The sequence below is a fragment of the Mus pahari genome, chromosome 5 (genome assembly GCF_900095145.1).
Source record: "Mus pahari chromosome 5, PAHARI_EIJ_v1.1, whole genome shotgun sequence".
NCBI lineage: Eukaryota > Metazoa > Chordata > Mammalia > Rodentia > Muridae > Mus > Mus pahari.
In genome coordinates this window covers 152812025-152827699 of record NC_034594.1, presented here as the reverse complement: position 1 = coordinate 152827699, position 15675 = coordinate 152812025, and the positions used below count along the sequence as shown (strand labels likewise).

The window sequence follows — 15675 nt, the reverse complement described above, 5'->3', positions numbered from 1 at the left end:
ATATACACTCCATGCAGGCCTCTGGAGGGCAGAAGAGGATACCGATTCTCCTGGCACTGGAGCTTCAGTGGATATGAGCCAACATGCAGGTGCTAGAAATGGAACTTGGGTTCTCTGTGAAAGCAGCAAGAACTCTTAATACTTGAGTCACCTCTCCAGCCCTACTGTTTCATTCTTAAAAATTTAAAAACCCTCCGATCCCTTTTCAATTTTTCTCTAGATTGTCATTCGTAGTGTCAGTCTCTATAACAAATCAATTCTCTACCTCCTCCATATAATTGGGAAGCACCTGCTAAATTCCTAGATAGATGTGATCTGTCTTTTTTCCTTCATTAATTTTTCCAACTATATACTGTTGCCACACCATTTTAATTGTGGTTACTTAATAATCTGTGTTCCTGTTCTTGTACTGTTACTTTTTATATATACATGCACCACATGTGTGCCTGGTCCTCCAGAGGGCAGAAGGAGATATGAGTCCCTGAAAATGGAGTTACAGATGACTGTGTGCTGGGAATCAAACTCAGGTCCTCTGGAAGAGCAGCTGGTGCTCGTGACTGCTGAGCCACCTCTCCAACCCCATGTACTGTTAATCTTAGTGTGACTATTTGAATACTTTAGCTGATACCTGATAAAATTATTCTTCATTTGCTTTTTCAGACTTTCTCTACTCGATTTCTCCCCTAGCAAATAAAAAATTGAGGGGAGGATTGGAGAAGAGGAGTCAAGGTTATCACTATGTCATTCCTGCTGGCCTGGAACTCACTATATGTCATGCTAGCCTTGAATTTAGCTATCTGCTCCCACACCTTTTAGATACTGAGTCTTCCTTCTCCAGATCACATGGTCTCCATATGTGTTCACATGGACCATGTTTACTATGAAGCTCCTTCCTGACAGCTTTACCTTTCCCTCCCTTTTTATATAGTGACTAAATAAAATTTCACTACTGACTCTTAAAATTTTTTTACATTTCTTTATTTGAGTGTGTGTGCATGCACAGATGCAGCATTTTCACAGGTGTGCAAGTGAAAATCAGAGCACAGCTTGTAGAGGTCTCTTTGCTCCTTCTACCATCTGGGTCCCTGGGGCTGAAGTCAGGATTGGCAGCAAAGTCCTGACCTGCTGAGCCATCTTCCAGGCCTGTACCAACTGATTTTTTTAAGTGTGTGTGTGTCTGTGTGTGTGTGTGTGTGTACCATATATGTGTTGTGTCTAAGGAATCCAGAAGAGGAGGCATCACATCCTCTGTAACTGGAATTATAGACTGCTGTAAGCTGCCATGTGGATCCTGGGAACAAAATCTGGGTCTTTTCTAAGTGTTCTTCACCACTGAACCATCTCTCCAATCTTAAATGACTTCTAAAGTTAGGGTATTTCTAAGTTTATTGTATTAATAATCTGTATTATAACTTGACTTAAGAAAAAAAACAATTTTTTTGCAAAAGACTTCAAGGGTTGTCTATATGTATGAACTTCTTACAGAATAAAAACGTATGTTAAAGGGGGTGTGATGAGATAGTTCAGCAAGTAAAATGGCTTGCCATCAGGCTGAGTCTGAGCCCTAGGCTCTACATGGTGGAAGGAGATAACTGAAGCCAACTCCCATGTATTGTCACACAAAGTAAATAAATGTGAAAAATAAACACAAGACTTCATAGCATCTTTAAATATTTTCCAGGACAATTAAAAATATTTTAGGGGGTAGACTGGGGAGTGTAGCTCAGTTAGTAGAGTTCCTGACCAGCATGTACAAATTCCTGGATTTGATCTCCAGCACTGAATTAATAAAACTGGGTACAGCATCTCATACTTGTAATCCAAACACTTAAAAGGCAGAGGCAGGATGGTGAGAAGTTCAAGATTAAACCCTTGTTATACATACCAGTTTGAGTCTGAAGCCAGCCTGAGATACTTGAAACTGTGCCAGACAGACAGAGTTGGTTGGGAGGGGGATGGACACAAAGGACATAGGTAATGAAAAACAATAGCACTGGGGCTAGAGAAATAAAATTAAAAAAAAAAACATTAAAATAATAAATCCTTAAAACAATATGTTAGAAATCTATAATCTGAAAAAAATGAAATTGTGTATTTTATTCTAACAACGCAAAGCACCTACATTACAGTTCATTAAAATGATATATTTAAAAATATAGTCAATTATTCTGAAGTTATATTTTGATACTAGTCCTTTGAAGATTTAAAAAATCAAGTGAGGGGCTGGAGAGATGGCTCAGTGGTTAAGAGCACTGACTACTTTTCCAGAGTTCCTGAGTTTAATTCCCAGCAACCACATGTTGGCTCGCAACCATCTGTAATGGATCTGATGCCCTCTTCTGGTGTGACTGAAGACAGCTGCAGTGTATTCATATACATACAAGAAATAATTCTTTTAAAAACAATAATAATAAAAAGTCTTAAAAAAATAATAATAAAAAGTCAAGGTGAAGGGTATCTTCAATCCTAGCACTTGCGAGGCAGAGGCTGGTGGGTCTCTGTATGTTCAAGGCCAGCCTAGTCTGTATCATGAGTTCCAGGCAAGCCTGGGATACACAGTGAAAATAGTCTTAAAACACACACACATACACACACACACACACACACACACATACACCCCAACATCACTAGTCAAGGCAGTAATGATACCATCAACTGCTTGTTAACTTCAACAAAACAAAACAAATTTACCTCCGAGGTTTTCCCATCAGTCTCCTGATTTTTCCCCATTCTACTCTTGTTAATTTTCTAGTTTTCAAATTAGGAAAGGATTCCTTTAGGCATACACAAAAGTCGTTATCGCCTTCAAAAAGTGGCCTGTAAAACAGAATAGTTTTATGATCTTATTAATAATGTATTACTTTCCTAAATAAAGTAAAAAATATACTTCCAAATCTGGGCATAGTGATGCATGCCTTTAATTCAGTTCTAACCTTTAGGAAGAAGCGGCAGCAAAGCTAAATGTACAAGGCCAGCCTCGGCTACATTCCTATTTGTAGGCACAGAGTAACAAAGCAAGTTAGAGATGAACCTGGATTACAAGAAACACTGTCTCAAAAAACAAAAACAAAATACACATTCTGATTTTTCACCTCCTACTAATCACAATGTGTCAAACTTTCTCTTCTAAATCATAATTGTACTGGCTAATTTTGTGTCAACTTGACACAGGCTGGAGTTATCACAGAGAAAGGAGCTTCAATTGGGGAAATGCCTCCATGAGATTCAGCTGTAGGGGATTTTCTCAATTAGTGATCAAGGGAGGAGGTTCCCTTGTGGGTGGTGCCATCTCTGGGCTGGTAGTCTTGGTTCTATAAGAGAGCAGGCTGAGCAAGCCGGGGGAAGCAAGCCAGTAAAGAACATCTCTCCATGGCCTCTGCATCAGCTCCTGCTTCCTGACCTGCTTGAGTTCCAGTCCTGACTTCCTTGGTGATGAACAGCAGTATGGGTGTAAGCCAAATAAACCCTTTCCTTCCCAATTTGCTTCTTTGTCATGATGTTTTTGTCCAGGAATAGAAACCCTGACTAGACAATAATCATACCTTGGTGAAATCAAAGGGCTGAAAAAAGGTACTTAGTATATGAAATACTTAAAATGTTAAATTAAATCAGTCTAGGTTGGAGGTTCCAGGAGACTGAATTTTGCTCAAATCTCCACCTGGGACTATCCCCTGGTTCTGGCATTACATCTGACAAACAATATTAGCTACAAAGCATCTTTGCCCCAAAGGAAAAGCTATCACCAAGGAGTCCTCTCCTCTTTGGGATTAACCAAGTTTTAGAACCCTGGAGAACTCTAGAGGGTTGGTGACTCCCAAAATGATTCAATCACACTAAGACACTATGAAAAATCTCTTAAGACCATTAAAATTTTTTACTCATGAGTTTGAGGAATGAAAAGTCCAGTTTTAACAATGATATATAATGTGAATGTCCATGAACTTCACAAACTTCTGAGCAAGCAACTGTTTATGGAGGACAGAAGGGAAGAACAGAAAAATAAACAACTAAGCAACCACCAATAACTGGCATAGTAGAGATAGATTAGAATCAGAGATGTTCTTCAGCTAATCTCTATGGGCTATTCAAAATTCCTGTAATGTGTCTAAATACTAGCTGTAAATGAAAAGATGACTCTTAAAAATGATTTGTCTATTTCTCTATATTTATAAAACAAATCTCATTTCCTGAAAGTAATTGTGCTCGTGTCTCTAGCTGCATATGTAGCAGAAGATGGCCTAATCGGCCATCATTGGGAAGAGAGGCCCCCTTGGTCTTGTAAACTTTATATGATCCAGCACAGGGGAAGACCAGGGCCAAGTAGTGGGAGTGGGTGGGTAGGGGAGCAGGGGAGGGGGAGTGGTATAAGGAACTTTCGGGATAGCATTTGAAATGTAAATAAAGAAAATAATAATAAATAAAAAAATTTTAAAAAAGAAAGAAAGAAAGAAAGAAAGAAAGAAAGAAAGAAAGAAAGAAAGAAAGAAAGAAAGAAAGAAAGAAAGAGAAAAATAAACTCTTTTTTGGTATGGTGGCATATATCTGTCAGCTACTTGGGGGACTAGACAAGAGATCAGTTGAAGCCATGATGGGAGGCAGAGGCAGGCAGATCTCTAGTCTGGTCTACAGAGCTAGTTTCTGGCCAACCAGAGCGATTAAAAACAAAAATAAAAATGAATAAATGGATAAATAAATTATTAATAAAAAAGGATCATTTGTACTGCTCTTGCACAGGACCTGGGTTCAGCTTCCAGTCATGTGGCAGCTCATAACTGCCTATCACTCCAGTTCCAGGGGATCCTACAGCCTGACTTGTGGGCACCTACACACATGTGGCATATATAAAGTCGTGCAGACAAGCATACAAATATGTAATAAATAAAAATAAATCTTTTTTAAAAAAAAGAGGGTTGGGGATTTAGCTCAGTGGTAGAGCACTTGCCTAGCAAGGCACTGGGTTCGGTCCTCAGCTCTGGAAAAAAAAAAAAAAGAGCCAGGAGACCTAGGGTAGAAAAAGTCAATGACTCCTGATGATGACTGCTATATTCATAAACTGGTGCCTAGCATTCATCAGAGAGACTTCTTCCAGCAGCTGATGGGAGCAGATATGGAAACCTACAGCTAAACATGAGGTGGACAGATAGCCCAAATTGGAGATCTCCAACAGGTCCCTAACGTTGGAGCTTGGAGAACCCTGTGGAAGAGGGGAAGGAAGAACTGTAGAAACCAGAAGGGTGGAGAACACTAGAAGAATGCTGCCCACACAATCAAGCAAGCAGGCCTCAGAGGGGCTTACAGAGACTGAGCTGACAATCATGGAGACTGCACAGTCTGTGCGAGGTCATCTGCATTTGTTAGAGTTGTTAGCTTAAGATTTTTGTTGGACTCCTAATAGTGGGAGTGGGGGTACCTCTAACTCTTTTGCCTGCTCTTGAGACCCTTTTCTTCCTACTGGGGTTCCCTCGACCAGACTTGATATGAGGGTATGTGCCCAGTTCTATTGCAACTTGTTATGCTAGGTTTGGCTGATACCCCTGGGAGGCCTGCTCTTTTCTGAAGGGAAATGGAGAAAGATGGGGACCGGGAAGAGAGGAGGGAAGGGAAACTGACTAAAATGAATTATATGAGAGAAGAATAAAAATGTAAAAAGAGATTTACAGAAGAGGTGACAGCTTATAACATTTGAAAAAGTTAATTTTCAGTTGGAGCAATACTGATGATACATACAAGCACTGATACCTACTTGTCTATGTTGGAGTAGAACCACTCATATATGCACCACTTATGTGCTTTAGGAAGCTTGAGTAGGTTCCGTAATCGAAAACCAATCTTCTGTGATGCTTTCTTATCTGGTGTTGACATCGTTGCTGTAAATTTCTATATTAAAAAATTGAAATATATAGCATTAGATAAAAATGAACAATTACAATACTGAATGCATTTATAAAAAGATAGGGCATATTTAAGTACTCAAAAAGATTCAATAACAGCCAACATGGAATTTGTTACCAAACAAACCTCCTGATTAACAAAGTTAAAATCTCAGTCTGGCAATGTGGCTCAATGACGACATAAGTTCATCCGTCATCATATGGTGGAAAGAGAGAGCTGACTCTAACAAGCTGTACACACACACACACACACACACACACACACACACACACAAGCTAATACACACACTAGTATAACACACTAAATTTATTTTTTTAAAAAAGCTAAAGCCTCAAGTTTTATACTCTAAACAGGAAGGGAAATACTTGCCTCCACTCTGAACGATAATATAATTTTAGTTTATATATACAGAAAAAAAAAAGACCCAAGTGATTTCTAGACTTTCTAGACAAAAAAACAGTAAGGACTTTACGTGTTTGGGGTACAGTTCAATGTTGGAGTGCCTGTCTGGGTTTTATTCCTACCAACAGACCAAACAACAAAATCATCAAAACAGCCTGGCGGTGGTGGCACATGCCTTTAATCCCAGCACTCGGGAGGCAGAGGCAGGCAGATTTCTGAGTTCGAGGCCAGTCTGGTCTACAAAGTGAGTTCCAGGACAGCCAGGGCTATACAGAGAAACCCTGTCTCGGAAAAACAAAACAAAAAACAAACCATCAAAACACTCTTTAAAAGATCAAGAGAACACACATGCACATGCAAGAGAACATATATGCACATGCAAGCATACAGCAGACCATATAAAGTCAATATAAAATAACAAAGTCGTCAAAGTATAAACAGAGAACACTTTATTATATAGCACTACTAGACCCTGTAGTGTTTGCCTGCAATTCCAGCACCTAGGCAGAGGCAGGAGGACTGCTCCAAGTTCAGTGCCAACATGGTCTACACAGCCAGTAGAGGGGAGTGGGGAGAAGAGAGCTCAAGCACGGAAAGAACATTTTTTTTTTTAAAGTCAATACAACACAGTAGAATTCATGGCAGAAATGCCAGAATGACTCAATTGGGAAGCTCGTGATGTAATTCATGATTATTAATAAAGCAAAGCAAGAAAGTCATATGATTGCTTCCACTGATCATTCTGAGGGTGCACGAGTTAAGGTCAGACTGCACAAAATAGTGAGGGTATGACACAGTGATGATACATACCCATCTACCAGAAGAACAAAACAAACCCCGCTGGGCAGTGGTGTGCACATCTTTAATCCCAGCACTTAGGAGGCAGATGCAGGCGGATTTCTAAGTTCGAGGCCAGCCTGGTCCACAAAGTGAGTTCCAGGATAGCCAGGGCTACACACAAAACTCCACAACCCTTAATACAATAGAAAGAGATGACAAAATGACTCATAGGGAAAAAACACCAAGAATTAAACAACAGAGCTAACATGCCCCTTAGAATAAATTCAAAGGCTTTGCATGTGTATTGGAGCACCCATGCTCGCATGCATGGGAGCCAGAGGCGGTGTCAGGCTCTTCCTCGAGTGCTCTCCACTTTTAGAGGTAGGGTCTCTCATTGAGCCCAGACTGGCTAACTGGCTGGCCAGGCACTCTGCCATACCCGGGCTTTCATGTAGGTGCTGGGGATATTCGAACTCGGGGACTCATGCTTATATAACAAGCACTTCACTGAGCCATTTCCTCACAGCCCCACACCCCCATTTGAGTTTTCAATTTTAAGTCTGTTATTAGAAAAGGGCTAGCAAGGTGGCTTCTAATGACAATTTTGGAATTTTGGTTTCTTAAAAAAAAAAACAGAAATACTATGTTTTCATTTTAATCCCAACAGGGTTACTTCAAACTGTCCATGGCAGCTGTCTACAATTTGCCTTGTGCTCTAGTGGGGACAGATTTTGCCAGGAGCAGATAGTTTCTGTAATTGTGTGACATTTGAAATTTTGGGGACTTTTCAAAGGGTATATAAATGCTAGGAACCCAAGAGGTAGGGGTGGGTTGTTGGTGGGTTGTTGATTGTTGTTGGAGAAGTGTGGAAGAAAGAAGAACCTATAGAATAACCAGTGTCAGCTACAATGGCCCACCGGGTAAAGGAGCCTCTTGCCAAGCCTCACAACCTGAGTCCAACCCCTAGGACCCACATGGTGGAAGAAAAGAACCAGTTGATTCAAGTTGTTCTCTGATCACCACATAATCAGTATGGCAGGTGCACACATGCGCCTATGCATGCGTGTGCACACACATACACCAAGATAGATAGGTAGATAGAGAGGGGGTGGGGATAGATAACTCTGGCTGTCCTGGCACTCACTATGTAGACCAGGCTGGCCTCCAACTCCAGAGGTCTGCCTATGTCTGCCTCCCAAGTCCTGGGATTAAAGGCGTGTGCTACTACACCTGGCAAGTTTTGTTTTTCTCATAAAAATACCACAAACACACAAATTTATAAAAAGGAAAAGAAAACCACAAAATAAATTATCTATTTCTATAAACACATAAAGTTCTGTTTTGAACTGTTTCTGAGACAGGATCTTGCTATGTGGACCTGGGTGGCCTACAACTTGTGTATAGATCAGGCTGGCCTTGATCTCCTTCTGCCTATATCTTTCCAAGTCATTGGGTAGCAGGCATGAAATGTATAAATGTGTCAATTTTCTTAACTTTTAAAGTTAACTTATTTGCTTATCATGTGTGGGAAAGGAAATGTATAGAACTCAGAAGTCAACTTAAGGGATTTGGTTCACCATGCCAGGTGACCCTAAGGATTGAACTCAGGGAGTCAGGCCTGGTAGCATGTGCCTTACCTGCTTAGCCATCTCATTGGCTCCAACATGTAAAGTTTTAAAAGTATATTTAAAAAGATAAACTAATCACAGGGTCTCCCTAACTGGGTGAGAAAAGGAGAATAGTGAATTAGGGTAAAAGTGGATTTTTCATCTTTTTTTTTTTTCCCATTATAAATTTGTGTGTGAATGCACCTAACTCTTGAGACACTTGAGGCCCCAGGGAATGGGGAGGTCTGACAGGGTACAGGGGTTGTATGGGGGTATGGAGACAGGGGAGGAGGAATGAGATAAGGAACTGTTGGAGGGCAGAACCGGAAGGGGTAATGATTGGATCATTAAAAATATATATATTTATAATAAAACAAAACGTGTGTGTGTGTGTGTGTGTGTGTGTGTGTGTGTGTATGGGTGTGTGTATACGTGAGAAAGAGAGAGAGACAGAGAGAGTCTCAATATATAACTATGGCCAACCAAACTGCTAAATAGATGAGGCTCATCTTGAACCCACAGAGATCTACTTGCCTTTCTTCCCCAAGTGCTAAAGTAAATTCATGTGCCACTGCACTGCTCTAATTCTTTATTTTAGAAAGCATATGTATCTACAGACTAGTTGCAGAGACAGTAGAGAATTTCCAGACGCTCATCCAGCTTTCCCCATGAGATCCTGTTAGGTACCCAGGATGAATCTGTCAGAATCCCTACAGTGCCAGTGCTTAGTTTGGAATTCACTTGTGTTTTTCATTTATGTCCTTTTCTGTTCTAGAATTTAAGATAAAACACTGTACTTAGAAAGTTAACTTTTTTGTTTTTTTAAGAGAGAGGGAGAAAAAAACCTCTAAGTAAGCTTTGAACCTGTGGCAATTTTCCTACTTCAGCCTCCCAAGTATTGGGATCTCAGGTATATGGCACCACACTAACCTTAGAAAATTAATTTTTTAACATAAAACTAAAAATATTCTAGAGGCTATTTATTTGAACTGTGCACATGTGTATGATGTTTATGTCAGTGTGGACATGTGTCCTACATGTTTGGAGGTCAAAGGACAGTTTTCAGTAGTCAGTTCTCTCCTTCCAGTGTGAGAGCCCAGGAGCTGAACTCAGCTCACCAGGTTTGTGTGGCAGGCACATTTATCTGCTGAGCCATCTCACTGGCCTACAAATAGTCTAATCATAAAAACTGCTGTTTCTTTCTGTTTTGTTTTTCCAGTGAGGGTTTCTGTGTAGTCATGTCTGTCCTGGAACTTGAGCTATAGACCAGGGTGGCCTTGAACTCAGAGATCTGACTGTCTCTACCTCCAGAGTGCCAGGATTAAAAGTGTGAGCCACCATGCCAAGCTAGAGCTGTCACTTTCTATAGAGTTAGCTATACATATTTTTAAATAGACCAATGGGTCTCTGTATATGTATCTATAATATATATCTGATAATATATAGCACATCTGATTATATATAATCAAGTATATAAAGATCTTTGATTGTGATATATTCAGACTGTTAGTGGAAATAAATTATTATAAATCCTACATACAGATTAAATAGAATGTTCCAAATTTTAAATGTAAATACTTTTCTTACATCAGTTATTCTTCTAAGGTTTTATTCCAAAATCAGGAGAAATGTTCCAAACAAAAATGTTCTAACTTTGTAATGATGAACATATAACTATGCACATATTGCAAACCACTAATATATACACTTTGCTTTATGTTCTTACACTGCTGGGGATCCAACCTCAGGCCTTAGGCAGACTATGCAAGAGCCCTAAAACTAAGCTATGCCCCTAGTCCTTTAAAATATAGACTTTAATTACGAAAATTGCATAGCATGTGCATTATGCATCAATAAAACTGGTTTATTTAAATAATGATTTTTTTTTTTTTTAAAGAAAGCAAGCCACTAGTCACAGGCTGCCTACCATTTAAGTATCAGCCTTCATCTACTAGCTCTGTGACCTTGAGCAAGGTAATTTAACTTCTCCATATCTCTTCCTTCACCTGCAAAATGGGAGTAATAGTAATCTATTTCATAAAGGCTATTGAAAATTAAATCAGGGCTGGTGAGATGGCTCAGTGGGTAAGAGCACCCGACTGCTCTTCCAAAGGTCCGGAGTTCAAATCCCAGCAACCACATGGTGGCTCATAACCATCCATAACAAGATCTGACTCCCTCTTCTGGAGTGTCTGAAGACAGCTACAGTGTACTTACATATAATAAATAAATAAATCTTAAAAAAAAAAAAAAAAAGAAAATTAAATCAAAGTAATACACATGAAATACCTAGGACAGCACCTGATACATAGTAAACAGTCAATAAATGTTAGATCTTTAATAATTTGCCAGCTGTGCATTGTGGCCTTGAAGTAAACAAGCTGGGCTTGGTGACAGAAGGACCTGCCTAGGATATACAATACCCTGGGTTCAGTTCTCAGCACCAGAAAACAAAGGCAAAACCCTTCCCAAACAACAACAATGAAATCCAGACTGAAATGAAGACTGAAATGAAGACTTAGAGCTACAACTACACGGGAAGGAATAAGCTCCATCACAGAAATGACACTGATAAACTAGGGCTGTTATGGGGCTGGAGAGATGGCTCAGCGGTTGAGAGCACTTGTTGCTCTTCTAAAGGACCCAAGTTCAATTCCCAGCACCCACATGGCAGATCTGTAACTCCAGTTCTAAGGGGATCCAGACATATATGCAGGCAAAATACCCATTCACATAAAATAATAAAACCAAAAAACTAGAGCTGTCACGACTAAGGAAGAGAAACTTGGGCATAAAAATTGTTCACCTATTTGAGGATGTTGTCTTTTGTTTGTCCTGTGTTCTTTGTTCTAACTGCTCAGAAATACAAGAGACTGTAATCAGTCCTAGGAGATGCCTGGAAAGCACATGGTGAGAGTTGGGTCAGGATGGCTCTAGTCATAAAGACCAAACTTGTTATATTTGCAACTCATTCAGACTATTATAGCAACAAGGCTCTGTCAAATCCTAACAACTCATATTTAACTAGCTTTTAAAATTCACTTGACATTGTGTCCAACACCTACCAAATCAACACACTGCATTTTACTTTCAATGAAATCATGTTTACTGTGCTTCTCAGGTACTTGTGTACATTAGTCCTTGATGCTTTAAAAGTTCAGGATGCACTCTGTTCATTCTATGGAACATGGTATTTTATCATTATAATCACTGTAAGAAAGTTGGTCATGGTGGTGCACACCTGTAATCCTAGTACTTAGGACTCTGAAGCAAGGAAGATTGAGTCCGAGCCCAGCCTGGACTAAGTGCTAAGTTCTGAGCCAACCAAACTACAGAGAGATCTCTGGTCTCAATACTCGGGAGATTTTTGATACGGTATATTGCAGATCATGCCTTCACTTGATAAATAAACCACCTCAACTTTAATTCATTGTATTGAAAATTCTTATACAATGCTTTAGGGAAAACAATAAAAGGATAATAAAAGGTTATATCAGAAGTTATAAAGTTAGTCTGAAAAAAACTACATATTATTAAAGGTCATATTTTCTTATCTAACTTTTATTCCTTTATTACATGCCCACTGTGACTTTAAATTTTTAAGTTACATTTGTTTACTTTCTGTGTGTGTGTGTGTATAACAGCATGTGTGTGTGTGTGTGTGTGTGTGTGTGTGTGTGTGGTGGCTAGAGGACAACCTGCAGGTGTCAGTTCTCTTTTACCATTTGCGTTCCAGGTACGGAACTCAGGTTATCTGGATAAGCCAGGCTGTGGTGGGGCAAGCCTTTTATCCCAGCACTCAGGAGACAGGGGCATGTGAGTTCAAGGTCAGCCTAGTCTACAGAGCTAGTTCCATGGCAGCCAGGGATACACAAAGAAACCCTGTCTCGAAATAAATAAATAAATAAATAAGGATAAATTCAACAAAAATAAAACAACTCAATAGCAGAGTACTTGCCTAGTATATGTGGCACCATAGGTTTGATCCACAGCACCTCTCCCCAGAAAACAATAAATTAAAAATACAAAGAAGAAAATCCTGTTTCCATCCTGCACTGTTTCCTCTTCTGGATAGTCTTCATTATACTTTATTTGATAAAGTTAAATATTTCCCCTCACTTATTTACACACGAAATTCAAAACTGAATACACATCACCAGGTCTATTTTATTTAATATCTACTCCTTTCACGCTTACAGAATCATGACTGGCTTCCTACCTAGTTTAATGTCAACCAACAAAACATTGAATTTTCTAAGTTTGTAAAAATAATTGCTGAGCAGCAATACCGACTTAAAGAATGCTGTCCAAAATGTAACAGAATGAATATGAACTTCAGCACATTGCACAATCATTCATATCCTTCACATGAAATAAACTTTAATACACACACCTGTGGGATCATTGCGACTCTCTGGTTTCTTTTGGGTGACTTTGTATTTATTTGTCTGTCATCTTCATCAGAAAAGAGTCGACTTCTTTTTGAATTTCTGAAAGGCTATAATAACATTTTTTTATTTAATGAGTGTTTCTCATTTTTGTCCATCTGGAAAACACAGCTAGATTATCAACAATGTAGGAATATACATGAGTGGCAGAAAGCACACAAGCCAAATGTGAACACCTTGGAATTAGCAAAGTGATTAAACAGAGATTTCTGCAGTGATAATCAACCGAAAACTGTTTAACACTGGCAGCCTTGCATGGTGAAGATAGGAAACTATGTTCTGGAAATTCCAGTTTAACTTATGTTGGTTAATATTAAGTGGCTATTACATGACGTCTACTGCAGAGGGTTGGACTAGCAAGAACATTAAATCACTTGAGACAAGTATGCCTAAATGATGTTAGTACTATACTAGATCGGATGTCAAAGGTTACTAAATTTCTAACTGCACATAAAAAATCCATGATATATATGAGATAACTGATGAGTATCTTTAGAACTAAAACCCTGTAAATATCAAAGGTATATAACACTATCCCCGCACTCAGGAGCCAGTGGTAGAGGTAAGCATATCTCTTTGAGTAAGAGCCAATGTGGTTTACATAGTAAGTTCCAGGTCTGTCAGGTCTACACAGTGAGATTGTCTGTAAAAAAAATAATGATAAAATGTATACATGTGTTCATGTGTATTATGAATGCTTCATGGAGACCAGGTAATCTGGTTACAGATAATTTACCTAAGTAAGGTCAAATACTGCTCAATGGCACATTAAAATGAAAATACCGCCGGGCGTGGTGGCGCATGCCTTTAATCCCAGCACTTGGGAGGCAGAGGCAGGCAGATTTCTGAGTTCTGAGTTCGAGGCCAGCCTGGTCTACAGAGTGAGTTCCAGGACAGCCAGGGCTACACAGAGAAACCCTGTCTCAAAAAAACAAAAAAACAAAAAAAAAAAAAAAGAAAATACCTACAGTTGGTTTTTCTTTTTTTTTTTGTATGTGAACTTATCCAGCACAAACATACAGTTCAACGAGGACTCTCTAGCATGCAGGAGCTCTCCTTACCATTTCTACAGCAGGGCCCGCATTCCTGCTTTTCCAAACAGGAGTTTTCTGTAAAGAACTGTACTTTTCATTCCATGTGTTAGATAAACTTCCCTCTGTAATGAATAATTAATACTGATAAAAAAATTTAAGATTAGCTCACAAATTTTATATCACAAACACTAACCCTTTAGTAGTAAACATATGAAATCTATATTAATGTCAAAAAGTTACAGTGTGACTGTAGTAATTTTAGTTTACTAGAAACAAACTAACACTATCTCAGGCCAGAGAGATGGCATAGGGGAAAGGCATTTGCAGAGAAACTGATAAGCTGAGTCTGTCTGGTTCAATCCCTAGTAGCCACAGGGAAAGGAGACAAGTGACTCCTGAAAGCTGTCCCCTGGCCTCCATTAAGCACTCCAGAACACACATCCACACTCACAAACACACTCACACAACACATTTTCATTTCATCTCATTAATTTACTTGATGTACATGGGTGTGTTGCTGCCTGTGTGTCTGAGGAGCACATGACTGCCTGGCACCTGCAGAGGCCAGAAAAGGCGGTCAGATCCTCTGCAACAGGAGCTACAGGTGGTTGTTGAGCTGTCACGTGGGTACTGGGAACTGAACCTGCGTCCTCTGGAAGAGCACCCGGAGTGCTCTTGACCACTGAGCCACCTCTCCAGCCCCACACAATTACATCTTTAAAACATTAAAAAACACAAAAACCCTCAAAACTTCACTTATTCTTTTAATAAAATGATAAAGCAATGCATCCTAAAAGTACTGCATTTCTATACAGAACATATAGGTTTTTGTTTTAGATGCAGGGTATTCATAATTCTTCTATTAAGAATGATTTCATTTTTTTTAATTCTAACTGAAAGCAGGACAATGGAAAATAAAAACTAAAAACCTCTAATTCTGAATTTAGAGGACATTTCTTCTGTTTTTGCTTTCTGAGACGTGATCTTACTGTTTCCCTGGGTGGCCTGGGATTCACTGTGGAACTGAGGCTGTCTTTGAACCTGGGGCAATCCTTCTGCAGCTATGCTCCCAAGTGATGGGTTGTAGCACGTGCTACACACCGAGCTACTTAAAGGACATTTCTAAATGACTTTTGCTTCAATATGTGAAACACAACATAGGAAAGTTAATATAGTATGGGTGGTGTCGTGCACACTCCTATAGCCCAGACTGACCTCAAATCCACATCAATGCCCTGCCTTAGCCCTCACAACAGCTGGGACTACAGGTGTGGGCCACTATGCTTAGCTGTTTCTCTTAATTCAAAGAAATGACTTTGGAGTTTTTCGAAAACCAAAAAAAGTTCTATCAATTAAATGATTAGACATATGAAATAAAGAAGAGTAAGTTTAAGTTTTGTAAAGAATGTTTAAATGGGGCTGGTGAGATGGCTCAGTGGGTAAGAGCACCCGACTGCTCTTCCAAAGGTCCGGAGTTCAAATCCCAGCAACCACATGGTGGCTCATAACCAT

The 15675-nt window shown here is 39.4% G+C and overlaps 1 protein-coding gene across 3 annotated transcripts in view; it reads right to left on the bottom strand.

The window, feature by feature from the left end:
• Lin9 (lin-9 DREAM MuvB core complex component) overlaps positions 1 to 15675 on the bottom strand; it is a 51421-nt gene that overhangs the window by 26921 nt on the left and 8825 nt on the right. For 2 of the 3 annotated variants that reach the window (XM_021197899.1, XM_029538729.1), the window contains 4 exons: positions 14191 to 14285; positions 13075 to 13179; positions 5744 to 5877; positions 2692 to 2817 (listed from right to left, as the gene is read on the bottom strand). In XM_021197899.1, coding sequence (XP_021053558.1) covers positions 2692 to 2817; positions 5744 to 5877; positions 13075 to 13179; positions 14191 to 14285 — 460 coding nt within the window. Of the gene's footprint in view, positions 1 to 2691; positions 2818 to 5743; positions 5878 to 11487; positions 11564 to 13074; positions 13180 to 14190; positions 14286 to 15675 lie in introns of those variants that run through there. The other variant, XM_029538730.1, reaches the window with a different exon arrangement.